Genomic DNA, 26,287 nt, shown 5'->3' with positions numbered 1-26,287 from the left:
CCAGATGTTTTGGACTACAACTCCCAGCAGCCTCAATCAGTATAGCCAGCCAATGGTCAGGAATGCTGGGAAGCTTAGTCCAAAATATCAGGAGGGCAACAGGTTGGGAAAGGCTGGTGTAATGTATATAGTTTCACCCTCTATCTTCAAAGCATATTATTTGCATTTTTCTCCCCATTTTGAAAACTGCTGTGAGGAGTTGAGCTAGCAATTAACCTAGAACACAGAACTGTGCCTTGAACATATGTACCAAATTTCATTCTGATATCTCAGATTAGACTCCCACCCTCATAGCTTTATAAAGAAATGTGTTATCATTATGGTGGCCAGAGGGAAGAGAGGACAGAGCTCTTATACCTTTACTAGTTGTGTAGAAGAGGGAATTTCAGCAGGTGTAGCTTGCACAACACGGTACTGTCACATGAAGCCAGCATTGTCTGAAATGGTCAGGCACAACTTTCCCCATCAATGCTTCCTCATGCTGGGCTAAGCTACTTCTGTTAAAATTGCACCTGTTATACAACTGATGGAGGCACAGAGCTTCTGTTAAGAAAAACAGTGGCAACCATACTTCAGAAATGTCTCTAGAAATCAATGGGACTCCCCTAAAAGTTGTGAAGAGGATCACAGCCTGATTTTTTGAAGGAAAAAATTATTATTGCTGACTTTAATAATAATAATATCATCAAACTGAACTCCTAAAAGAACATCAATAAGGAACCTGCATGTATAGAACACATCAAAAGCTGTCACACTGGGTTTGTGCTTTGTTTGGATTTCTCTCTTTCTCTGTCTCTCTCTTTTTAAATTAAAGCTAATAGCTTTATGCACTTGCGCAGCTGGAGTCTTTGTAGACTGAAAGACTTCAATTAATCAAGGCTAAATCGCATTTTTCACAAAGAATCTCATGCACTAGTACTTAAAAACAGGAGTTTGGAAGACAAAATAAGGTTCTGTAGCCAGAAGGCCTTGCTGGGACATAAGCAGTTAGTGGTATCTAAGGTTGAGTTTCTCAGGCCATTCCTGCCAGCATTTTTTGCACTCACATAGGACTTCTGGGTTTTAATTTGAACCACAGGTGACACATTTAAAATGGCAGGACTTAGCCATAGAACACAGAAAACAGAATATTAGCCCTCTATCAGTAGTAGCACTAATATCTGCCAGAAGCTTTTTCTAGATGCTGCTACATCTATACCACAGAGAATCTGGAAGAGAAGACTTGCGTTCTTGAAGTTGGTTATGAGGGGAACAGAACTGCAATATACCCTCATGGGCATCCGCAGGAATTTTTCAGGGGGGAAGGGGTAAAGCTGTACAGTGGTATGTAATTGTAATTCGGACGCATAGCACATGTGGCTACAACACATCTCTGCATTTTCTTTGTGTTTGTACATGCTTTGTTACTTCTTATATTCTGGGACATTTAGGGAGCAACACTATGCCCACTAGACAGCGACTAGATGGCCATAGGATACGTTGTTTTCTGGGAACCGACTGCAGAGGCTGTGCTCTGAGGTCGGTTCCCGGAGAGCCAGCCTCCCCACACTTCCACACTGCCTCAGAGGCAGCACGGAACAGCCCCATCCTTCACACTCGCAAGAGGAATGCGGAGTGGCTGAAAAGGGGTGTGGCTGGGGGAGTTCCGGGGCGGGCGGAACTGCATGTACGGCACATCCTATGTGTCGTACAGCAGCATACTTCCCCGCTGTGCCCTCCCACGGCTACACAGCCGCAATTGGCTGTCTAGCCAAAAATGTAGGGCAGGAGGAGCATGGAGGGAAGATCCCCTCCATGCTTCTCCTGCCCTGCTTTGTATAGGCAGTTGCCTCCGAGTTCGGAGGCGGCCGCCTATCTCGATAGGATTGTGCCCTTAGAAGCCTATACAAAGTGGCAGAAAATCCTGGGAATTTGACAGCACTAATGCAGAAGAGTATTCTAGTCAAGCTTCACACAAGAGGCATCATGAACCTTACCCACATGCACTGTCAGGGCTGTTTAAAAAAAGAAAAAAAGGATTAGTAAAACACCTGGGTTAGAAAAATCATTAACTCAGAGTCTTTGCTCCCACTTTTTCTTTTTGGGAAGACACACAATTGTTCAATCTGAGCTACACTAAAATCCAGGATTTTTGAACTGAGGCAGCAATCACTTCCTACCAGGGACCCCACCCCCCTATTCACCCCACAAAATACTTTAAAATGAACCAGGAAATTCCTTGTCCAGACAGTGTGTGTGTAAAATGTTGCCATGACTTCAATCTTTGGTGAAAAGCCCTGAAAGGCGGGACCGGGCTATTTTGTCTTACAAAACAAATGAGCAGAATAGTGGCTGTGCATTTTACCTCATATCTCCAGTTCTACAAGGGCTAGAGGCTTGCTATTTTTTTAAGGAAAGCTGGGAATTTGGGGATTATGGCTCATCCAGGGGTCGGGGTCAACTGACCCCCCTTTTGCCTTCCTGTGGATACCCATGGATACCCGCCAGCTAGATGTATGTGCGCAGAGCAGTTTCAGAGAGCGCCTGTTAGCTATATAAAGGGTGGCACCATGAAAGAATGTCATCCTGGTGGTTCTTGCTGCCCCTAAATGTATAGATTCTACATAGGATAGATGCATACCCTCCCACATATCACAGATGAAAATAGAGACAAGTTTGTAAAAGCCTCCTATTCTTATACTAAGGGCTACTGCCCCAAAGAGACTTTCTCATTCAACTTGACTGAAGGCTCTATTCTAGCAGCTCCATGCTATATTCAGTTATTTTGCAGTAGTCTATCCTGCACTATTTTAAAATTCAAGACAGTGACCTGGTTTGCACATAACACTAAACCACAGTTTAGCATTATGTGCACAAGTAACATGCAAACCTTGGGCTCATGTACTCCCCCCACCTTTTCTGAAGTAACCACAAGGAGGAGACTGGCCAGGGTCTGTCCCTAGTAAATAAAGACAAGTTGGACCACACGGGGATGGGAGCAACTCTGGGTCATCCACCCATTATCCATATGTAGAATGTTTACTATGAACCAATGCCTAATCGCACATATTTGGATGCAAGTAGGCTATGAGCACACACAATAGTATGGAGGATGGATCACATGGGCATGGTCTATTTACAAATGAATGCACATGTAGGACTTGGATCACACTAAGCTTGTACACAAGTGAGGAGGCAGTGCGCAAGCCCAAGGCTCCCTCCATGCCCCATTGGAGAATCTACACCAGGAGCACGGTGAATGGGCCCTTAGTCTACAGATGGCTGGAATCAAAGACATACTCAGGGTAGGACTTTAGGGCAGAAAGTCAGGGCCCCACTCAGCAGAATGAGCGGGAGGGCCCTCAAACCCAGCAGCACTACCTTGTAAAGCAAGTGAAGGAATACACACAGGGAAGTATCCAACACCACCGGTCTGCTTATGCTACTGATGTACTACTAGCATAAGCAACCTCTAGTGGTACGCCAATAGCATATGCTGGCGTGCCGGATTTTCCAAGGAAACTACAATTGTGTAAGCCGACTGGCAGTATTGGATACTATTACTATCTAAAGCACCCCACCCCTCCCTGGAAAGAAATTACATCCAGACAGGAGTTCCCTGTAAGTCCATTAAGTTCAGAGTTTAAAATTCCCTAATTGTCACTGGCCACTAGTTGGGATTAGGAAGCAGGGCAACTTGAGCCCCATTTCACACATACTTGTAAGCAATGCAGGAGCCCCTTCTCTGTGTTGCAATCTCTTCTGCTGCAATACACACACACACACACACACACACGTAATTACAAGATCTGTGTGGGTGGAGACAATTGTGTGGGCCTTTCCCCACCTGAGCTCTGTCAAACTCTTTCCCCCCCCCCCTTACTTTTACAAATTAAAAACAGGGCCATTGCTGCATGTGGGAAAACTTGAGAAAGGCAATTTGTTCTCTGTTGGTATATGATAGTTACTCAGAAAGGACATCCAAGAGCAAGTGAATCCAGATTAAACAAATGTGTCACCACCAAGTTTGTTGCTTAAAAATAGAAAAGAAAAGCTGACAAAAGTTAATATCCTTTTCTTTTCATTACTTGCCTATAATAGCCATGCATTTAATTGCCTCATGCATTTTCCTACCAACTCCTCTCATAGAAAAGCATTGTAGAAGTTTACCACCCTCTGTGTACAAATATTTTTGCTCGAATTGACTTTATTCCTGCTGTTTCCTTATTTTACTTAATGTTTATTTATTATCCCTATATTGTGTCCTGGGCTTAAGCAGTGAGTTCAGAGCTGAGCTGCATCTGTCATAATTGCTGAAAGAAACTTGGCAACCCAAATGTTCCAGTTGTGTTCTCTTAACTGTCTTTTCACAGCAAGGAAAATGATTTCATTTCATTTTAAGCCTATCTGTATGCATCTGTACTAATTCATGTTTTCTGGTGATTTTCTTTTGTTCTCCAGAATCCTGTCTAGTTCAAGCCTGTGGAGGCTGGTGGCTCTGATTTCGGTGGGGCTGTATATCCACTCTGGGTTTCAGTCAGAACCAGCCAGAACTCTAAAGGAGCTATCCAAGGTGCTGAACCCTATCCCAAAAATAGGTTTAGAACCTGTCTTGGGGGATTTTCACCAGCATCTGTATTCAGCATGGCTTGGATGTTATAAGGCAAAAAACAGAATCTTTAATCAAACACAAATCCTAGTTGGCTCCGCACTTGTAAGATCAGCGCGTAACAGCAAAAACGGGGCGTTCCTGGGGGCGGGGTGGGCAGAAGTGCCTTTCTGACACTTCCTATACATCATCCAGCATCCCACCTCCCCGCCGCCCGCTCCAACTTCCTGTAGCTAGACAGATGAAATCTGCTGTCTAGCTGCAAATGCAGGGTGGCTGAAGCATGGAGGGAAATATCTCCTCTGTGCTGCTCCTGCCCTGCATTGGATAGGCAGTCGCCTCCGAGTTCGGAGGTAGCCGCCTATCCCAATAGGATTGCACCCTCCATCAGTTTTTCTTAGTCATCATAGAATCTGTTTTGTTTGATTCCTGTCCTGAAAAGATGTGGAAAAGGGGAAGAGGGAACTTAAGGAGAAGTACATTAAGATCATCACTTTAGGACCTAAAAGTGTAAGGCCTTGTGTGTTCCAGGAACCCCACACCTTGTTCCACAGCCTATATGCTAGTCAATATCATGCTCAAAATGTTGTACAAATGTTGTGCTCAAAAGTGTGTAACTCTTACTTCGTTTTCTGATTATGAGGCCATTTTGTTTGGTTTTGCCCAGAACAGCACTTTCCAGATGTTTGCCCTCTTCATCTTCATTAAGGCTAATGAGCTTCTATTTCTTCTTGTTTGTGTTCATGCTTGTATGCTTTCCAACCCTGACTGTTGTACTTGCCCTTTTTAAAAAATTGTCTCTGGTCACCTGTATAACTTTCTGCAATATCAGGAAGCGTACATGGCCACTGCCAAGCCTAGACTTGAAAAAGCTTGCTTCAACATTCAAAAGGAAGTGCAAGAAATCCATTTGCTGTCCTAACTATGGCCATTCCAGGTGAACATCATTCATAAGAATAGCTCTAGATGTGCTGTGTCCAAGGCAGGACAGAGGATTACAAAGTGAAAAGGATTCTTAAAGCTGGTGCAGACTGGAAACAATGTACATTTATTTTACAGATTCAAATACTACCTGGGGGTCTACACAGCTAATTGCAAATATGGTTCTGGGAACTGTGGCTGCCTATTCTCCATGTGGCAGGGTGGGTAGTTAGCAGAGAAGAAGTGTCCATGAAGAGGCTGCTTTACTCTTGCCATGCCCATCACATTTCCCTTGCAAGCCCCTCCATGCACCTAGTTTTTACTATTTGTTGTGACGAGTGGAGGCTGGTGGCTCCGATTTCGGTGGGGCTGTGGATCCATCCTGGGTTTCAGTCAGAACCAGCCAGAACTCTAAAGGAGATATCCAAAGTGCTGAAACCTATCCCTAAAATTGGATGCCTTCACTGGACATGCACCCAGAAACCTGACTGAGGAGAAATGTACCCAGGGATGAGGTTGCCAAGGAAAAGCAATGAATGCAGAAAGGGTTAGGCACCTTCCCACCTGCCACTTTCCCCCTGCAAATCACCCCCCACTCAACCACTTCATAGAAAGAAGCAAGGAGCCAATGATCCCAGACCCATGTTTGCTGCCAACAGTGCAGTCCTACCCTAAGAATATAAGAACAGCCTATTGGGTCAAGCCAATATATTACTGTTCCAAATAGTAACATAACAAGATTATATGAAGTCCAGTGTCCCTGTTATGACATTGTCTAGTTCATTTTAAATAAAATGCTGTTAATCTGGATTTATTTATTTATTTAGATTTATATCCTGCCTTTCTACCAGAAAATGGTGCTCAAGGCGACTATTTCATTGTTAGCTGCCTTGAGCACCTTTTTCCACTGTTGGAAAGTTGGGATATAAATTAATTAAATAAATGAGTAAACAGTCCAGTGCCTGAGTCATTTTGTGAGAAAAAGAGGACTAAATATACACTATACTCAATTTTGCTCCTTCCCATCTTCTGGCATTTCCACATGTATTGTTGGTACAGCCACAAGATGAGGTGTGAAAGAAATGAAGTTGCATTTATGATGTTATTAATAACTTGTTTATGTTATCTATAGAAAAAGTAATCTTGGCAGGATTTTGAAAAAGAAAGGAAAACCACACTTCTTTTCCCTTCACCTATTTTCCTGTGAAAGCCCATGATAGGGCCTTTTCAGTTGCAGCGCCCCAATTCAGAAAGGCTGTCCCCACAGAGCTTCCCTTAGCACTGGGCTGAATATCTTTTCAGCACCAGGTGAAGGATCTTTTTATTTGCCCAGGCCTTTCAGATATTATACTTTATGTGTTGTTTTAATCTGCATTTTTATTATTTCTTTGCTGCTCCTTTCTTATTTATATGTTTTATGTAAGTTGTCAGGTTTTTTAAAAAAAATCTGTGTTTGGTGATCTGAATGTCTGTTGCCTGAAGAATGGGTATTTTATTCCCTAAATCAGGAGTCCCCAACCTTTTTGGATGTGTGGGCACATTTGGGAATTTGAGAAAATGCTATGGGTACCACCAGAAATGCCTAATCAGTGGATCTCCACTTTCGCATCTACTTGTCATGTCTGTGGATCTTAGGCTGCATCTTATTCAGGAAAAAACTTTTGTTTCATATCTATTGGACACTGCAATGTCTCTTTAATAAGGGATTGTCTAATTTGGCTAATTGCTGGCAGTGCAATACGGCTCATGCTTCTTTTAAACACATAGTTTAGCAATGTCCGGTAGTTGCTTCTTTGGGGGAGGACATTATACACACATACATTTTGTACTGGAACAGTCTTTAATATTCACTGATATACATGCTCTTTTACATTATTGGAGCCACACTTGCACTTTCTGCCTCCTTAGGGAGGACATGGTGTTAAGGCTTGTGAGCTAAATAAGCCTTTGCTCACAATTTCCCTGCTTTTTGGTGCTTGGTTCAAAGCTATATAGCCTTAACATTGTTTTGTAAATCATAGGTTTTTTGTTTATTGAATTATTTACCCTCTTCATGGAAATTAACAAATGGTCAGAGTAAATGGATTCTCTGCACCCTTTTGACAGCTAAAAGACTGATATTACAACATTGGAAGGCTAAGCAGTCACCTCCTATAATGCAATGGATTGATGACCTTACAATGCTTTCAGTATTTGAACAAGGTGGCATATGGACACCACCTTCAAATGGATACTTATTTGGCCTGCTTTTGTTGAAGCCTATGCATGATCGCTACAAAGTTGTATGTATTTCATGCAAATCCATGTACATACATTAAAACATGTACAATTAAAAATAAATAAAATGAAAAATTGGGTGCCCACAGGCACCATGTTGGAACCCCTTCGCAGGCGCCAGTTGAAGTGTCCTAGAGCACTACATTGAGGACCCCCACCCTAAACAAATAGGAAAAGGTCTGTAGCTCAGTGGCAGAGCACATACCTTGCATGCAAAAGATCTCAGGTTCAATCCCCAGCATCTTTAGGTAGGGCTATGAAAGAATCCTGCCTTAGGTCCTAGAAAACCACTGCCACTCTTATGGAGCTAAAAGCACCGATGACCTGACTTGATAGAAGGTACCTCCTATGTTCCTGTGAAACGCAAGAAGAACAGTGGAAATCCAGACTGCCAATGGTCATTAGCAGGCTGCCTGAGCTGCTTTATGTGCCTTTCTGAAAGAAGCTATTTTCTTTCATATTTAAGTGCTGTTAACTACAAAGCCACTATATCACTAACTAAAAGACATGGGAGGAGGGGGGAGAGAATGTAGTCCCAGAAATATTTTTCCCTTTCCAGCTGAGAAATTATGGATGTCATAATAAGACCATAATCTGGATGAAGTGTAATCAGCTAGGTCATTATTATGTATAGAAGCTCAGCCCTCCTTTGCATCTTGTCACCTTACAAATAACATCTCTGTTGAATAGTGTTGCTTTATTTCACTGTTGTGGCTCCTACAAGTAATGTACTACCCCAATATTTTAAACAACCCAAGGGAGCAACCCTATGGCCACTAATCAGTCGCTAGTCGGCCATAGGATATCTAGTTTTCCGGGAACCAACCTTCCCCCCTTTCTGCGCTGCCTCACAGGCAGCGTGGAAAAGCCCCATGCTCCGTGCTTGCAAGAGGAGTGTGGAGCGGCTGAAATGGGGAGTTCAGGGGTGACGTCCGGGGTGAGGAAGATGGAAATGCCAGTACAACACATCCTATGTGTCGTCTGGCAGCCTCCTCCCCTGCTCTGCCGTCCTGTGGCTAGACAGCTGAAATCGGCTATCTAGCTGCAAATTCAGGGCAGGAGAAGCACGGAGGGAATGATCTCCTCCGTGCTTCTCCAGTCCTGCACTGCATAGGCAGTCACCTCCGAGTTGGGAGGCGGCCACCTATCCCCATAGGATTGTGTCCTAAATAAGCTATGCTGCAATGCCCATTTCCAGTTGTGAAATTGGTGAGTAATAGACAGCTGTTAATGTCTTACCACCAAGAGTTATTTATTCTGACAAAGAGTTATTTATTTTATGAACAATGACAAAGTACAGCAATTTTTTTAAAGCAGTGTGGATTCAGGATTTGCAATCAGCATTTTTGCATGTGGTTATCCAGTGGCGGCTAAGTTACACAGCACATATAGGGCAGCAAACAGAAATGGCTCATCTCAGCATTCTTTGGATTAAAAGTACTCAGTCAAGCATGCAGAAAAATCTGACACAGCAGGACAATTAACATTTATTTTACTGGTAAGTGTTGAAATTGTTGCTGTTGTTGTTCAGTCATTTAGTCGTGTCCGACTCTTCGTGACCCCCATGGACCATAGCACACCAGGCCTTCCTGTCCTGCACTCTCTCCCGGAGCGTGCTGAAGTCCATATTCATTGCATCAGTGATGCTATCTAGCCATCTCATCCTCTGCCGTCCCCTTCTCCTTTTGCCTTCAGTCTTTCCCAGCATCAGGGTCTTTTCCAGAGAGTTTTCTCTTTGCATTAGGTGGCCAAAATACTGGAGCTTCAGTTTCAGTATCGGTCCTTCCAATGAGCACTTAGGGTTGATTTCCTTTAGGATGGACTGATTTGACCTCCTTGCAGTCCAGGGGACTCGTAAGAGTCTTCTCTAGCACCACAGTTCAAAAGAATCAATTCTTCGGCGCTCAGCCTTCCTTATAGTCCAGCTCTCACAGCCATACGTTACTACTGGGAAAACCATAGCTTTGATTATGTGGACCTTTGTCAGCAAGGTGATGTCTCTGCTTCTCACTATGCTGTCTAGGTTTGCCATAGCTTTCCTCCCAAGGAGCAAGCGTCTTTTAATTTCATGGCTACAGTCACCGTCTGCGGTGATCTTGGAGCCCAAGAAAATAAAATCTGTCACTGCTTCCATTTCTTCCCCTTCTATATGCCAGGAAGTGATGAGGCCAGATGCCATGATCTTCGTTTTTTTAATGTTGAGTTTCAAACCAGCTTTTGCACTCTCCACTTTCACCCTCAGCAAGAGGCTCTTTAGATCCTCTTCGCTTTCTGCCATTAGGATGGTATCATCTGCGTATCTGAGGTTGTTGATAATTCTCCCGGCAATCTTAATTCCGACCTGTGATTCATCCAACCCCACGTTTCTCATGATGTACTCTGCATATAAGTTGAATAAGCAGGGTGACAATATGCAGCCTTGTCGTACTCCTTTCCCAATTTCGAACCAATCGGTTGTTCCATGTCTGGTTCTTACTGTTGCTTCTTGACCCTTGTACAGGTTTCTCAGGAGACAGGTAAGGTGGTCTGGTACCCCTATCTCTTTCAGAATTTGCCACAGTTTGTTGTGATCCACACAATCAAAGGCTTTAGCGTAGTCAATGAAGCAGAAATAGACGTTTTTCTGGAATTCTCTTGCTTTCTCCATGATCCAGAAAATGTTGGCGATTTGATCTCTAGTTCCTCTGCCTCTTCGAAACCCAGCTTGTACTTCCGGTAGTTCTCAGTTTGCACACTGCTGAAGCCTAGCTTGTAGGATTTTGAGCATAACCCTGCTGGCATGTGAAATGTGCGCAATTGTACGGTAGTTTGAATACTCTTTGGCGTTGCCCTTCTTTGGAATTGGAATGTAAACTGACCTTTTCCAGTCTTGTGGCCACTGTTGAGTGTTCCAAATTTGCTGGCATATTGAGTGCAGCACTTTAACAGCATCATCTTTTAGGATTTTAAATAGCTCAGCTGGAATACTGTCATCCCCGCTAGCTTTGTTGTTAATAATGCTTCCTAAGGCCCACTTGACTTCACTCTCTAGGATGTCCAGCTCAAGTTCAGTGACCGCACTACGTTTCTAAATAAAGGGCCACATAAAATGTATGGTCATTTTATCTATTCTTAAACCAGCTCAGTGCCTTTTTCAAAACTTCATCTGTGTTCTAAAATTTACTTCCTGTACACATACATTCTTTTCAAATCACTTATACTGAATATAAAAAAAACCATGCAGAATTCTGTGTAGAGTTGTCAGGTTGCAATCTGGAGATTCAGGGTTAAATCCAACATCACACTAGCTAAAGTCTACTAGTACAACAGGAGTTTTTTCCCTCTGTCCTGCTTCCTACAACCCGCTGTGCCACCTGACAAAATCTGCTCCGTGGGGCTTCCCAGCCTTAGGAGCAGATTTTGTGGGTGCATCAGAGGCGGGGGGGGGGGAAGAATCACCCCCTTCTGGTTCCTCTGACAGAAACAGTTCTGTCAGCAGAACTGCACCACTGGACCCAATACTCACTCTTTACCTTTAAATCTATGGATGTAAGTGGGAAACAAAATAGCCATAGCTCCTCCCACTCACTGCCCAAGTCCTTTTGCCTGCCCTCTTTACATGCTGTAGTGAGCAGGAATCCAGCCAGGTCATTGCTGAGGATGGGGACAAGAGAGCCAGAGACAGGAAAAGGTGAGTCTGCTTCATCTTCTGCTTCAATGGTCAATTTAAAACCCTGTGAAGGTTTGAGGCTTACAGAGGCAAAGGGAAAAAAGTTCAGGCTTAGAGGTCGGGGGTGGGGTTGTTGGGAAGGGGTATCCCTGAGGAGTAGTTTCATTCCCCCAGTTAAATTTCAGTTTCATTTCCCCAGTTAAGTTTCATTTCTTCAGGTTTGAAACAATACTTTCAGGTTTGAGGGAGGAGGGTATAAAAAGAGAGAATCAGAAAGACCAGAGCCGTGACAGCAGAGTCAGAAGACCAGAGCAGGAAGAACCAGCCTAGAGGACTCTAAGCACAGCTAGGAAAAGGAGTTTGCATTTTGCAACTTTTATTTTTCTTAATGCCTTTTGTATCATTCAGCTCTATTGTGTAAATACCTTTAGTTGTGGTTTGCTTGTTTTAAATTTACGAGTAAACTGTTATGTTAAATCCCAGGTTTCTGGGGTGTCATTCACCCCACGTCTACAGCCTAAACCCTACATTATTAGTGTAGCAGCCATATCGGGGGTCAGACTAAGTAGCCTCATGCAGTCTCATGCTTCATGTTCTTGCTGAGCTCTTTCTCCCTTGAATATATTGTTGTAAGCTGACGAGACACAGGAATTCCTTATCTTGTCAAAGGTCATACAATTGTATATCTTGTTCTCTGCTGTTCTCTTCTGTTCTCTCCTTATCATGGCTACCCTATAACCCAGTTTTTGTATTATAAACAATGGTGCTAAGAGAAGAAATGTTGAGGACTGCAACCCCACGTGGGATGGGGAGGAGGAGCCGTTTCATATGTGTCACAATGTCTATAAAACCAATGTGCTGATGTATTTCGGGGCCTCTGGAAAGATCTGCTATCTTTGGAAATAATTCCAGCCTTAAGCTCGCGCGTTAAATAAAGAATCTCTTTTTCCTTCACTCCGTGGTCTCTCTGACTCTGGGTTCTGCAACATTAGGAAGGAGAAGTTTAAAAGAAGGAAGGTGGGCCTCTTAAGGAGACAAGAGACCCTTAAGGAGTTGCTCATGGGGTCCAAGTCATAAGGTGAACCCTTACATACCCAAACAGGAAATCTCTGGGTTGAAACCTGGCCACCCTATTCTGTGATGGCAGGACTTTTGTAACCATGACTAAAGGTCTGATTACAAACAAAGCAAAAGGGAGATGAGACCCAGGGGCTTTAGGGGCCTTTGTTGTTTTTGTTTTTTGGAGGGGTTGCTTATTTCAGCTGAGATTCTATTATTTATCAGGTGAGATTAATACCAAATGGTCTGGAATGCCAAGGGAATTTCTGTTCCACTGAATGCTGTTTACCAGCTGCAGAGTTTTCTTCTGACTGTCACTACAAGACAGCTGTACTAATCTATTCACATTACTTCCACCTGACTGCCTTGTTTAATGTAGGCATCAGTTGCTTTGGGATCAACACGGCAATCAATTAACATTCTGGAGTCTGATCTGAAATTTTCCAACTTTCTGGACTCCCCAAATTTGAGTTTTATATTTTCTGGAATGTATGACTGGATTTTGGGAAATACCGCTTTGCCTGGTAAAATAAACTGATAAAGAAATCCATTTTTAAAAAATTAAAAACGGCTTAGCATCTACACTGTTCATGTTCTTTAATGAGGGCACTAAGTGCTCAACTTTTTCAAAAATTGGGCACCAAGGAAAGATGAGTGTGTTAACTAAGGGACTCTGTAAAGTGGCAACAACTATGCTATTTGAATCCCATTATATTCTTAGTAGCAGATGAAGCCCTTCTTTTGGATGAAGCATGAACCAAATTGTGTCAATTCAGTGAGATTCAGGATTCATCCAAAGTGAAACAGATGTCTCCTTAATCTGTCTGAACTTAACCTGGCTCCTTCTGAAACTTCAGGACTAATTTTGCAGGCACAACATGTCTGCAAAGGTTGATATACAGTATCTCTATATAAGGAAAATGCCAGAGTGGGAAGAAACAGAGGGAGAAGGCGGGGTGGGGGGTAGTTCTATGATTGACGGCTCTAGCTTCCAACCAGGGAACAACTTTACCAGGGCTCTTCTTTTTTATTTGCAATTATAGTGGATGTAGAAGGACCTTATCAGAGGCTGGTCTTGTGCTTTCACTGCATTTTGTAACTGTGTGTCTGTGGCAACAGAGGCACCAGCAGCACTGAGAGCTTCCAGGAATGGCTTGAGAACCAGCACTAACTGGGAGGTGCCTGCACTCACTGCTGCCTGTTCATTGGGTGGCTGCTGTTGACATCAGGTCCCTGAGCAGACATGTGGAGTTCCACCAAGTCCCCACAACATGGGCTCCCCTTCCTCCTAAAGGCAATACTTGCCAGCAGCTTCTAAAAGGGGGACACACACAAGCTCAAGTCAGCCAGAGAGCGTAGCTGGGGTGAGGGAGAGGAAGAACTTGCCTTGACCAATAGAGGCTGGTGGCTTCTATTCAGTGGGGCTGTGCATCTGCTCTGGGTTTCAGTCAGAACTCTAAAAGAGCTATCCACAGTTTGGGTGTAGGGCTCAGCACTTTGGACAGCTCCTTTGGAGTTCTGACTGGTTCTGACTGAAACCCAGAGCAGATTTACTGCCCCACTGAAATGGAGGCGGCCAGCCTCCACTGGCCTTGATATCTCTGCTGCTTCCTCTCCCACTGCTTAATGAAGTGGTGGGCAACGTGTGGCACTTCAGTTCTTTGGCCTGCAGCTGCTATCACTCTGCACCATCAATTATGCTGGCTAGGGCTGATGGGAATTGTTGGCCAAAACAACTGGAGAGCCACAGGTTGCCCACCCCTGGCTTAATATAAAGCCCAGTGATAAGTTAAGCGTTTTGCTCTGAAACAAAAAGTGAGAAGGACACCCCTTCTTTGCCTGAAAGAGTATAGGGGGAGGGGTGATCTGAAGACATTACAAGCAAGCTGGATTTTATGGTTGCACCAACCACTGCTCTAACACACTGTGTGTGTGTGTGTGTGCCGTGTGTACAAGTGTAACACAGCCACATGACAAAGAACACAGAAAATTTCCCACAAAAGGGGGGGAATGGAATCCCTTTTTAAAATACCCCTTTATTAAAATCTTCCCTTGCACTATACAGTGTACACAAACTCTACAGTGTACACTTTCATATATTTTCTCAGTTGAGTCATACATCCACTCCATCAAGGATGAAGCACTTACGGCAGGGGTGGGGAACCATTTTTGGCTCAAAGGCTCCCAAAACGTCGGGAACTGCATACTGGCAGTGGGTGAGGCCACTACCCCAAGTGGATCGGTCCGCTACTGGCCTGCAGCACCCCTTTTCGCACACATCTATATGGACACATGCACACCCCATTCCCAGATGGCCCCTCCTTAGCTGATTCATGCGGATCAGCTGTGGAAGAGGGGAGAGGACTATTTTCATCTCTGTTATGGCGTGCTGGGCAAGGAGGTTTAAACCCTGCCCAGCATGCCATGATACACACCAGTCAGCTGAGGAGGAGAGAGGGCCTAATCTTGCTCCTGAGTGAACTGCTGGCTTGGGGAAAGCAAAAAGATAATGTTATAACTGGGCCAGAGATACAGCTATGGAACTGCTTCAGTCTGATTTCCATCCCCTCATCATCAACTTTGGAATTGCATTAGTAAATGCTGCATCAAGGGGGCACTTCCCATAGCAGCACTTGCTGCCCATTCAGTGGTATGAAAAGTGCCCACATGATTTCAGTAGCCCATGTGATGTGTAAATTCAAATGTTAGCAATGTGATGTGGGAATTGACCACAGAGGAAAGGCAACCACACTGCAGAGGTAATGTGTGGGCCAGACCTCTGTTGAACCTCAGGGATTGGGGCAGGATCCATAAGAACAAGTAGTCAAAAGAATTTGCCACCGCATAATGTAAAAAATAAACAAGCAAACTCATCAGACATTATTGGTGTCCTTGAAAGTTATTCTGCTTTTTTATCTCAGTTCGCAAAATGGAGGGGCATGTGATAAATTAAGTATATTTAAGATACTATGTCAATGTAATAAAGTACACCACAGGAAAAAGTAGAGGAAAAAGAAAACTAAAGACAGGTAGTGGAGGTAGAATGCAGGTATTCACTTGCAAACAGGAGATATTAAAGCCACAACAAGATTATATTAATAATCCTTTATCTTCTCCACAGTGCGAATCAAAGCCCCAAACCTTCCGGATTTTTCCAGTCAGAAAGCAAAACAACGATCACAAAACAAGCCCATGCTGGATTCATCAATTTGAACAACATACTTTTCAGGCCGCAAATAAGTGATAAAATAAATCAGCTTGGGATTGGCTATGTAAGAGTGTAGTATACATGTGAGGAGTTTTAAGTCAAAAAACATCACGAAGCAAGATAAACAGAACAAATCAGAATGTACATGACTCTCCTCTTCCCTCGCTGTGTCCCATATCTGTACTTAGTTGGGTGGTCACCAAAATCTCAGTCTGGTGGTCAGGAATCAGCAGGATCTCAGCCGAAACTCAGAAAGACAGCATCCATTCATGTTGATTACTAACTAGATGCTAAGAGGACTTCTTTTCTGTTTTTAAAGTATAACGCGCTATAGAAAAATTAGGGACTCCTTGTTAAAGGAGGCACACTGCAGTGCAACTGTGACAAACAGACCCCGTATTCTCAGTAGAGCAATAGTGCAGCCTAGAGCATTTGCAATCAGACCTCTACTCTGGAAGTCCGCAACAGACAGACATCCTGTGTCCCAGGGGTTTGGAACACCCGCAGGTGCTATGGCAGCCCACAGGGACCTCCAACAATGTCCATCTGCCCGCCCTGCCCCCTTCAAAAAAATTGTTTTAAGAAAAACCTTGAAAAAATGTTAGGGCAGTCTTTTTCTTCCCCACCCCTCCCAGCCTTGCTCTTTCTCTCCCCTCTATCCCTTTGCCCTGTTATTTTCCCCTCCCACCCAGCCTCTAGCCTCACTGTTCCCCACTACTCTTTAGCTCACTGTGTCTCCCCCTCCTAGCCATTAGCCTTGCTCTTTTCTACCCTTTCACCTTGCTGTTTCCCGCCGTCTCTCAGCCTCTAACATTGCTATTCCTCTCCCCACTCTTCACTTTACTGTTCCCCCCCCTTTGTCTTGCTATTTTCTCCTCCCTCTCAGCCTCTTGGCTCACTATTTCTCTCCCCCCAAACCTATCTGTTCGATTTTGACTAGCCAGGCTTCACAGCAGCCAATATATGACTAGCTACATCCTCCATGGGAGCCATTTTGTGGTGGTGCCCACAGCAGTTTCTCAAATTCCCAAATGCGCCCAGGGGTCCAAAAAGATTGCAGACCCCTGATCTGTTATGTTCCGCAATATACATTCTGAGGGTAATCCTTTAAAAAATATTTTTACTATACTTCCGCTAATCTACACTGGCTAGTTCTTTTATAATGTGAGTTACTAATTCTTAAGGAGGTGGAAACAACCTTTATGTAGATTTCTCACTGACTAGCTAGACTACTTCAGAAATGTAGCTGCTCTCACCACTGGACAAAACAAACCATCTCCATCAAAGGCCCAGCTTTTGCTGGTCTAAAATTTCTCTCTCAGACCATCTGCTCTACAAGGAACTCTGCACATGCTCTGAAACCCAGGGTTCTACTCAAGTAGATAAAAATGTACTAGCTAAGTTAGATGGTTGTTGTTTTTTAATTGTGTTTGGTGCCTTCATTCTCCTTTTTCTTCTCTTTCCCATCCCAAATAAACCACTTTTTATACCTTGACTTTTGGCTACAATGTTAAGGGAATTTTCACAAGAATCTTCCCCATATGCTAAGACTGCACAGCTGTTAAGCCAGCCCTTGTGTTCTCAGGACAACTCACAACATTTTGTAAGATTTGGTGTTCTCTGAGGTTTGGGAAAGGAAATCGAAACCTTCTTCCTTTTTTTTTTTTTCTTCTAGTGCTGGGCTGAATGGAGTACTCCTTGGTAATATGGCTTAGAAACTCCCCGAGCAGTTGGACAGCCTAGAATGTCAGACAATGATAAGCCAGTGGCTGCAGCCTATTAGTCATTCTTTTTTGAGGGGGATCCTAACAAAAAAGGGGGTTCACCAGTAAGGAAAAGCCCCCCAGATCTGTCACAATAACTAAATGTACAAATGTGTAAACCTGTAACACTAACATTGTTCAGAATCTAGCACCAAGCACTCTGTCTGCCTTCTGGTTGTTGCCAGTAATGGACCATTCAGAGAGAAAACCTATTTCAACAATATCAGTTACAAACCTAGCAGACCTACATCTACTTAATTTTGGTCTGCTAAATATCTGAAGGACAGACTTAAAAAAAATCACAATAAAGAATACTGCATTGCTGAATATAGTCTACTGAATCATGATTGCTTTCATCAGCAAATATATTTGCTAAACTTAGATGCACAATCACACATTTAGTTATGCTGAAAACAAAATTATACAGTCATGCCCACCTGACCTACTACTTTTCTTTCCCCCTCTTTGCTGTCATTTGGGTTCTTTGTAATCTATTGGTCTTTGCAGACACCTGTTGAAAACCTTGAAACCTATGCAGATGAAATCTCATACCTAATTAGGCCACTCAATCACTGGGGTTTTATCCATGGAACACAATGGCATGTTTCTGAGAGGTTAGCCTCACCGTGTATACAGTCGTCAAAACAGTTGGTGCAGGCTATCGAACTAAACAAGACTTGATAATGCACCAAAAGCCACAGAAGGGTGATGAACGGAAACAATCTGAAATGTCAGCAGATCTGACCCTTATCACTTCTTAATTTTTTAAGGAGGCTCTCTGTAGAAATCAAGATTATTTTGAAAGCAGGTGGGGAAATGGAACCAAAAATGAAAAAAAACAAATAAGAACTTCACCCACAAGCAAACAATACCCATTCAAACACAAAAACACACCTAGTAGGTGCGAGAGCCACTTTTCCATGATGATGTGGCCCCATCTCACTGAGGGCTGCACATAAATATGGGCTCCTGTTTATACCCGTGCAATTCTCCTTATGCACTCTTCAGCACAATTTTTCTCAGATCAGAAAGTAATACAAGCATCTATTTAAAGGGCCAAACTGTACATGACATCTCCAAGCTACAGCCCTTACTCACCTTCAGGGTGGGAAAACTCCTCAGAAAGGGTGATTTTAAATGAAAAAAGGGCTGGAGGAGAAAGGGTTAAGAAGCTTCCCCCGCCCCCTGATTTCTGCCGCAGATTGCAGCCTCGTGGCTGCACTTTGTCAAAGAAGAAAACATCAGAGAAAACTACACGCAAGTAGTTTTGGCCCTTAGTATACCAGGAAAAGAATAGCACAGATGGCTTGCATAGACAATACCCCTAAAGCAATCTCCAATTTGAGCACTGAGGGAGAAAAAAAAGATCTGTCACAGACAGGAACAGTCACCACATTAGTGCTCCTTCACTGTACATTCACAAACTGTCTATGAAGAGTCCCTCCTACATATTTTTAAACATTTCCAAATAGGTTTTGAAAATAGATTTTAATCAGATAGACAGACCTATCTCGTTAAAGCCACTGTAGCCCAGCTCTTGCCTGCTTAACCCCAGTTCTTCAAGGTCCAAGCATTCAAATCCCGGTGGACACTGGTAGCCTTCTTCTGAGACTTTGGAGCAATGTGTGTCTGGGATTGCTAAATTATTCCAGGTTATGTTTCTGTTGGGATAAAAACAGAGATCTGTTAGTCCAAATGAGCAAGACACAGGCTAATCACTTGGGTGACAGCCCTACCATAAAAGTTACACGTGTAAAAATTCCACCTATTTCAATGGGATGTTCAGAAGATGCAACTAGAACCATGCAGGAAAATGTTTCCCTAGCTCCTCTTCAGCATCCTGGGGAGTGAAAACAACAGGAAGAACCATCAATAGCTCCGAATTCCTTAGAATGAAATGTAACTTTGCGGTAAAACGTATGCACTGCTGGAGAACAGACGGTTAATATTTAGAGGTGGGGCCATGTGCAGTGTGGGAAGAAGAAGCTCTAAGGGCGTTTGTCAAGACAGCTGCTGGAGTTACTGTAGTCAGAGGCTCTGTGCCTCTGTAGTGTCACATCCTCAGTCAATGCTTTTCAATCCTTATTTGGTTGAGGAACCCCTGTAACATGTTGTGTTATCCTGCAGAACCCCAGTGCTCTCTACCTAGCACCCACTAACTTAAAAAAAACAAAGTAAAAACTGATAAGTAATTAATTTAACAATTATAAAATGCCCCTCCCCACACTCATGCCATGTTCGCACAAAACAATAAACCAAGATTCCAGCGAATCCTGGCTTATTGTGAACAAGCTGTGTGCTGGTGCATTTGTATTTATTTATTACATTTTTATATTGCTCAACAACCAAAGCTCTTTGGGTGGTCTGACAATGCATGCAGTGTTTTCCCTCCTTTGCTCCTTCCCTGGTTTACGATTCTGGCTTGTAAGGGGAGCAACAAGCCAGGATCCCCAGTTCAGATGACATGCTAAGCAAATTTCTCCTAGTTTATTTAGCATTTGCAGGAGCAGCAAAGTGCAGCAAACTTATAATTCATGATATATCAGGGTTCTCTGGAAACTTGATTTATCGTTTTGTGCAAATGCAGCCAAATACAAAGTAAAAAGCAAAGTAAAAACTGGAAATAAACAATTTAACAATTTTAAAAGTTCATAGAACTACTGGGGGATGTACATGGAAGCCTGGTTGAAAAAAAACATGTCCTAAATAAATAGCTGGCTTTCTTCATAAGAAGCTGGTCTGGCCTTTATGGAAGCTAGAGAACACTTCTTAAACTCTATTATAACAAACATGTGAACAAAGTGTTTGAGGAAATTCTCAGGTGAATCATAGCCAGACAGAGTTGGAAGGGACCTAGGAGCTCATCTAATCCAGCCTTCTCCAAGCTGGTGCCTTGTAAATGCTTTGGACTCCATGTCCCATTAGGCCAGCCACCATGGCCAATGTGAGAGTTGTAGTCCAAAACGTCAGGAGGGCAGCACGTTGGAGAAGGCTGATCTAGTCCAATTCCCTACTCATTGCAGGATTTGCAATGCTTCATGCAACAATAGCATCCCTGACGGATGGCCATCAAAGCTCTGCTTAAATACCTTCAGTAAAGGAGAGCCCACCACCTCCTTGGGCAGAGCTATTCCACTGCCAAATAACTCTTACCATTTCTCCTAATGTTTAGCTGACATTTGCGCCCCAGCAAGTCTGGAGCCACAGAGAACAAGTCTGCTCTATCTTCTGTGTGGCAACCTTTCAGATATTTGAAAATTGCTATCAAGTCTCTTAATCTTCTCCAGGCTAAAGATTCCCAGCTCTTTCAACTATTCCTCATAGGCCTTGGTTTCCACACCCCTCACCAACCGGCTTACCCTCCTCTGGACATGCTCCAGTTTGTCAATGACTTTCTTAAATCACAGCACCCAGAACTGGGTATAGTACTCCACACATGGCCTGACCAGAGTGATTACTGATACAAAGGAAAACAAAGCTCCTGTATCTTTAATAGTTTTGCAGAAGAGGGAATTTTAGTACATGCCAAAATTTGTCCACCCATGAGAGCAGTTTGACCACATGTGAGAGGGCTTTCTCTGCAGCGGCCCCACACCTTTGGAACAAGTTGCCATCAGAGGTCCGCCATGCTCCATCATTGCAGGCTTTTAAGAAAGCATTGAAAACATATTAGTTTACTGTGGCTTTCTCTTCGTATGACTGCTGTTGTTGCTATTATTGCTGTTGTTGTCGCTGTTGGTTTTATTGTTGGCTTTTGTTGCTGTTTTTATTGCTATTTTATTGTGTTTATGTTTTTATTGCTTTTAATATTTTAACTGTTTTTTTGTATTTTATTGCTGTGAGCCACCCAGCAAGGGCTTCTGACCTAAAAGGTGGCCAGTAATTTTTTAAAATAAAATGAAATAAATGCAGGTTGCCATGTAGGACAGGTGGGAGGGATAGAAATGATGTACCTGATTAAATTTCCTGTCCTAAACAACTATTAAACGCACAGGAACCAGTCCTACTTTGCTGCAGAAGAACCAGTGTGGCATAGTGGATAGTGTTGGAATAAGAATGAGCAGACCCAGGTTAAAATCCCTACTCAGCAATGACCTTCGGCCACTTCTGACCTTACAGGAGGGGGCCATTATATGCTGCCCTGAACTTCTTGGACAAGTGTGGGCTACAAATGTTATATCACTAATAATAATTTTAAAATATATATTCATCCTACTATCAGGTGAGCTTTATAGCTATGGCTCCAATCCTATGCACACTTATCTAGAAGTAAACCCAGCTGAACACAACACAACTAACTTCCAAATAAACAGGATTGCATTGTAAGTGGGGATCTGAACTGAGGCATCCTACATCCCGAACCAAAACTCTGGCCAATATGTAACATTCAGAGAGAGAGAGAGAGAGAGAGAGATGCTTTCCTCATTATTCAGAAGAAGAAACAAATATGAGCAAGAGGGTGAGCAAGAGAAAGTAGCCCACTAAACACCAAAACAGTTGTGGGGGGGAGGGGGGGAGGAGAGTGAGCCCAGTAGGAAAATAGCTGCCTCAGATAGAGAAGTGTAATAACAACAGGATAATGAGTGTGAAGAATGCTTGGCAAGAAAGGGATTCAGAATTCTCTCAAGGGAAAGGGGAGGTCTCAAAAAATTAGGACAAGCATTGCAGAAAATGCAGCACTCAAATGATTTCTTTAACAAATCTTGTTAGCAGTTAAATGGTTCGAGTATGCTAATCATATTGACACACATGTTCAGACTTTTACATAACCTATTTATGTTTGTTTTAAAATTTAACTTCTCACCCCGCAAGTATAGGTGGGACCCCAACTGCCTGTTCCTCTTGGGAAATCAACAGACTTCTGCTCTTAAGCTGGAGGCAGCTCAGAACTACTTCCTCTCTCGTGTGCCTGATTGCTGTTATTGGAAGGGACAGATGTTGGCCTAGTCACTTTTAGGCCACTGTGGGGAAAGCCGGCATGAAGATGGATGCTTAAAAAAAGAATATGCACTTGAGAAAGCTAAAGTACAGGCCTTCTGCCTTTTGAGCAGGCCTCTGCAACTTGTTACCCACCAAGCTGAATGCAGCCCACCAGGGGCGTGGTTAAACCCCTTTTTCTCCTCTGACTGCCTGGGTCTGTAAGCCAGAAACTAGAGGCCACAAAACATGTCTAGTGGGCTGCATTTGGCTTGATCAGCAACAAGTTGTGTGGCCTGATCTCTAAAGCAGAAAGTCACTGCTGTTTTGACCACGTGATAAAGTAGAATAAGACAATGGAACAATGTTTGTGGAGCAACACTGAAGAAATTTCTACAGCGATTTGGATTCGAAATCTCTCTTGGGCCATCATGATGTAGTGACGATACTATTCCTGTAAAGCAGATCACTGTCTATTATACACTGCCTAATAGGCTATCATTAACCAGCTAATGATTACTTCCCATGTTCTTATGGGTCATGTTTTGAACAGTGCTAAAAAAGACAAAGCAACTGGGTTCAACAATATGTGAGAGGTGGGAATTAGCACCCACCTCCCAGCCAGCTGTGGTTAAAAGGGGCCATTTAATTGCCATTAATGATGGCACCAAAGTTTGGAATTGGGAGGTCTGGGAATCAAGTAATAGCTGCCTTGGGGTTTGGAAAACTCCAAATGCATGACGAGCTGAGCCAAACCATCTCTGAACTTGCTTTCTTTATATATTTATTTACATTTGTTTATTCATGGAAGTTAATTTATATATTACCTTTCATAGCATTTTTCTCAAGGTGGCTTATAATCTAAAACAATAAAATACAACAAAACAGAAAAAGAAAAATATATAAAAGCTTCCCCCCCTCAAAACACTTAAAAACAACAGAGAGAAGTACACAAATAAAACTACCAGCATTTAAAAGTATACACGATATAAAGCGTGTGGGGGATTTTGTGCTGGTCTTCCCATTAGACCCTGATCGATCCATCTGCAGAGGCAAGGAGAACTCTGCCATGGAGGCCACACCTACAGAGAACCACTGGATGTTCCTTTAAATAGGTGTTGCATACACATTTACTCTGCAACTTGGAAGCTTTGATTACATTCTTATAGTAGGTGGTTAGAGGATTTTGCTGTTGTTGGAAATTTGGGAATTCTGGTGGCGTGGATTAGGCCCGAACCCTTTGTCCTCAGAGGATCCCAACCCTTTGCCCTCAGAAGAAGAGGCTCCTGATTTAATTGTTCAGGGAGAGGAATTGGTTACAGAGAAGTATTGCAAGTCTTCCTCCTCAGGAAGACCTCAGGGACCTGCTGTTCCCTGCATCCAGAGGAGATTGCATTGCCATTCGCAGATGCTGAGGGCTCCAGCTATGAAGACACCAGCATGGCAGAGCCCCCATTATCACAGCCTGGGGCTGTTGAAACAGACTATGCTCTTTTAAGAGAAAGAGTCAGTGTGGAGGTAGGGCTACCCAGCCTAAAGGAAGCCAAACCCCTTCTTAAGGCTCAGTCATGATTTGCTTCTTGTTGGAGCAAAAAACAGACAACCGTGTCTGGCTTCAAGCACCAGTTGGAACTTTCTGTGGTGGTATTCTATTCCCATTCCCGCCTCCACAGGAAACCTAACTTGCCCCAAACCCTAGGAAAGACCCTATCCAGACTTCACCAACGATGCTAAGCCCCAACAGAGGCAGCTATTTCATGACACTGACTCAATGGAACCCCAGACATAAAGCCAAATCCTACTTTTAGCAGACTTTGTTTGCAGCTCAAAGTCTTGCTTGATGGACTCCTTCCATATGATCTTTCTATTTCTAGTTTAGCTCTAGATCAGCAGAGAGGAATCTCCAGCCCATGGGCCAGATCTAGCCCACCAAGCCTATGGGCAAGGAAGACCCTTCCCAAAACTCCAACACTTGAGAACAGTGAGGGGTAAGGGAAGATTGCTCTGCTAGGAGCTGCATCAAGATGCCTGGAGCACACATGGGGGGGGGGGCTCCAGGCAGAGCAGCTCCCTCTTTGCCACTGCCCAGCTGTTTCTTGAGCAGCAAGGAGGGGGGAAGATTGCAGGGAGATGTTTAAACCTCCCCTCCTGCCTATTCAAACAACAGCTGAGCAGCAACAAAGAGGGAGCTGCTCCACCAGCTGAAGCAGCTCAGCCCCTCCTATGCCAGCCAGTACAAATGCCCATTAGGCTGGCTCCCTCTTGGACGCTGATTAGCAAGAGGAGAGATCACAGGGAGGGGAGGTTTAAACCTCATGATCTTTCCCCCTTCGCTGCTGATGAGGAAACAGCTGAGCAGCGGTGAAGAGGGAGCTGTATGTATGTGCCTGTGAAAGTGTGTGCGTGCATGCGTGTGTGCGTTAGAGAGACTGAGAGAGAGAGAGGGAGAGAGAGGGAGGAGGGGTGAATGTGTATGAATGGGTATGTGAATACGTATGGATGAGAGATCCACTTTTTAAATATGGCCCTGTCCACTGATGGCATGCCACCCCCCTCCCCCCGGGGAAGATTAGCCAGGAGAGAATGTGGCCCTCTGGCTGAAAAAGGTTCCCCACTTCTTCTCTAGATGGCAGAGCACTGGAGCAAATTTAGAGAAAACCTAATTTAGACTTACCCTGGCTTTGTATCATTCGTCACACAATGATATGTGAAAGGTCCAAACATCTGAACCCCCAGAATTCCATACAGAAGCAGAAAGAACAAAAGGAATATTGACACACTCCAGATTTGTTCGCCAGAACGCCTAGCAAAACAAGAAAGTGGTATTCATTAAATGTATGCATGATAAGAAACTACCTAGAAGAGCCATAGATTACTACTAATATGATTTATTTTTGAAGTGCCTAAAAATAAGTGTTGTATAAAACTCATTAAAAAGATAAACCAATTGGTCAGGGCCTACAATCCTAGTTGTTCCATTACATTTCTATACCCACACAAGACTATAATGCCCCAACAAAACTGTAGCATTTATGAAGTAACTTGCATAGGTCTTTCAATGCCAGCAGTAGAATATACCATCCACATGTACTAGATGAGCAGAGGATAGCCTTGTGGTAGAAGGGATAAACATGTGGTTTAGCACTTGAAAACAATGTTTCAGAGCAGAAAAAAGAAGCAAAAGACCTACAAAGGTAGATAAAAGGGATGGGCAATAAACAATGTGCAATATTTCAAGGCATTTCTTGGGGATTGCATAGAAAGAAGAGAGTAGGATTTGTTTTTAAATATCACAAGGAGTAAGCAAGTGAGGCCCCTTCATGGATCACTGCCTTGTTGTGGCAAAGGGGCTTGCGTAACTCAGTGAAGCCATAAGCTATGCCGTGCAGGGCCACCCAAGACGGACAGGTCATGGTGGAGAGTTCTGACAAAATGTGGTCCACCGGAGAAGGAAATGGCAACCCACTCCAGTATTCTTGCCAAGAAAACCCCATGGAACGTATCAGAAGGCTAAAAGATATGACACCGGAAGATGAGCCCCTCAGGTCGGAAGGTGTCCAATATACTACTGGGGAAGAGCAGAGGCAATTTCCAAGTAGCGCCAGAAAGAGTGAAGCAGCTGGGCCAAAGCCGAAAGGACACTCAGCTGTGGATGTGTCTGGGGGTGAAAAGAAAGTCCGATGCTGTAAAGAACAATATTGTTTAGGAACCTGGAATGTAAGATCAATGAAACAAGGTAAGCTGAAGGTTTCTGCACTAATGGCAGAAAGCAAAGAGGATCTAAAGAGCCTCTTGTTGAGAGTGAAAGAGGAGAGTGCAAAAGCTGGTTTGAAACTCAACATTAAAAAAATGAAGATCATGGCATCTGGCCCCATCACTTCCTGGCAAACAGAAGGGGAAGAAAT

General features: G+C 43.5%; 1 protein-coding gene across 1 annotated transcript in view; it reads right to left on the bottom strand.

Moving 5' to 3' along the window:
* The window catches only part of NALCN (sodium leak channel, non-selective), a 284,191-nt gene that overhangs the window by 217,176 nt on the left and 40,728 nt on the right, over positions 1 to 26,287 (bottom strand). Inside the window, exons 6-7 of the mRNA XM_084841809.1 lie at positions 25,057 to 25,185; positions 18,972 to 19,126 (exon numbers count right to left, since the gene is read on the bottom strand). Coding sequence (XP_084697935.1) covers positions 18,972 to 19,126; positions 25,057 to 25,185 — 284 coding nt within the window. The remainder of the gene's footprint in view (positions 1 to 18,971; positions 19,127 to 25,056; positions 25,186 to 26,287) is intronic.

Source organism: Heloderma suspectum, chromosome 3 (genome assembly GCF_057233095.1).
Source record: "Heloderma suspectum isolate Gila_16-S chromosome 3, 16-S_ref, whole genome shotgun sequence".
Taxonomy (NCBI): domain Eukaryota; kingdom Metazoa; phylum Chordata; class Lepidosauria; order Squamata; family Helodermatidae; genus Heloderma; species Heloderma suspectum.
This window is presented reverse-complemented; position numbering and strand designations above follow the sequence as displayed.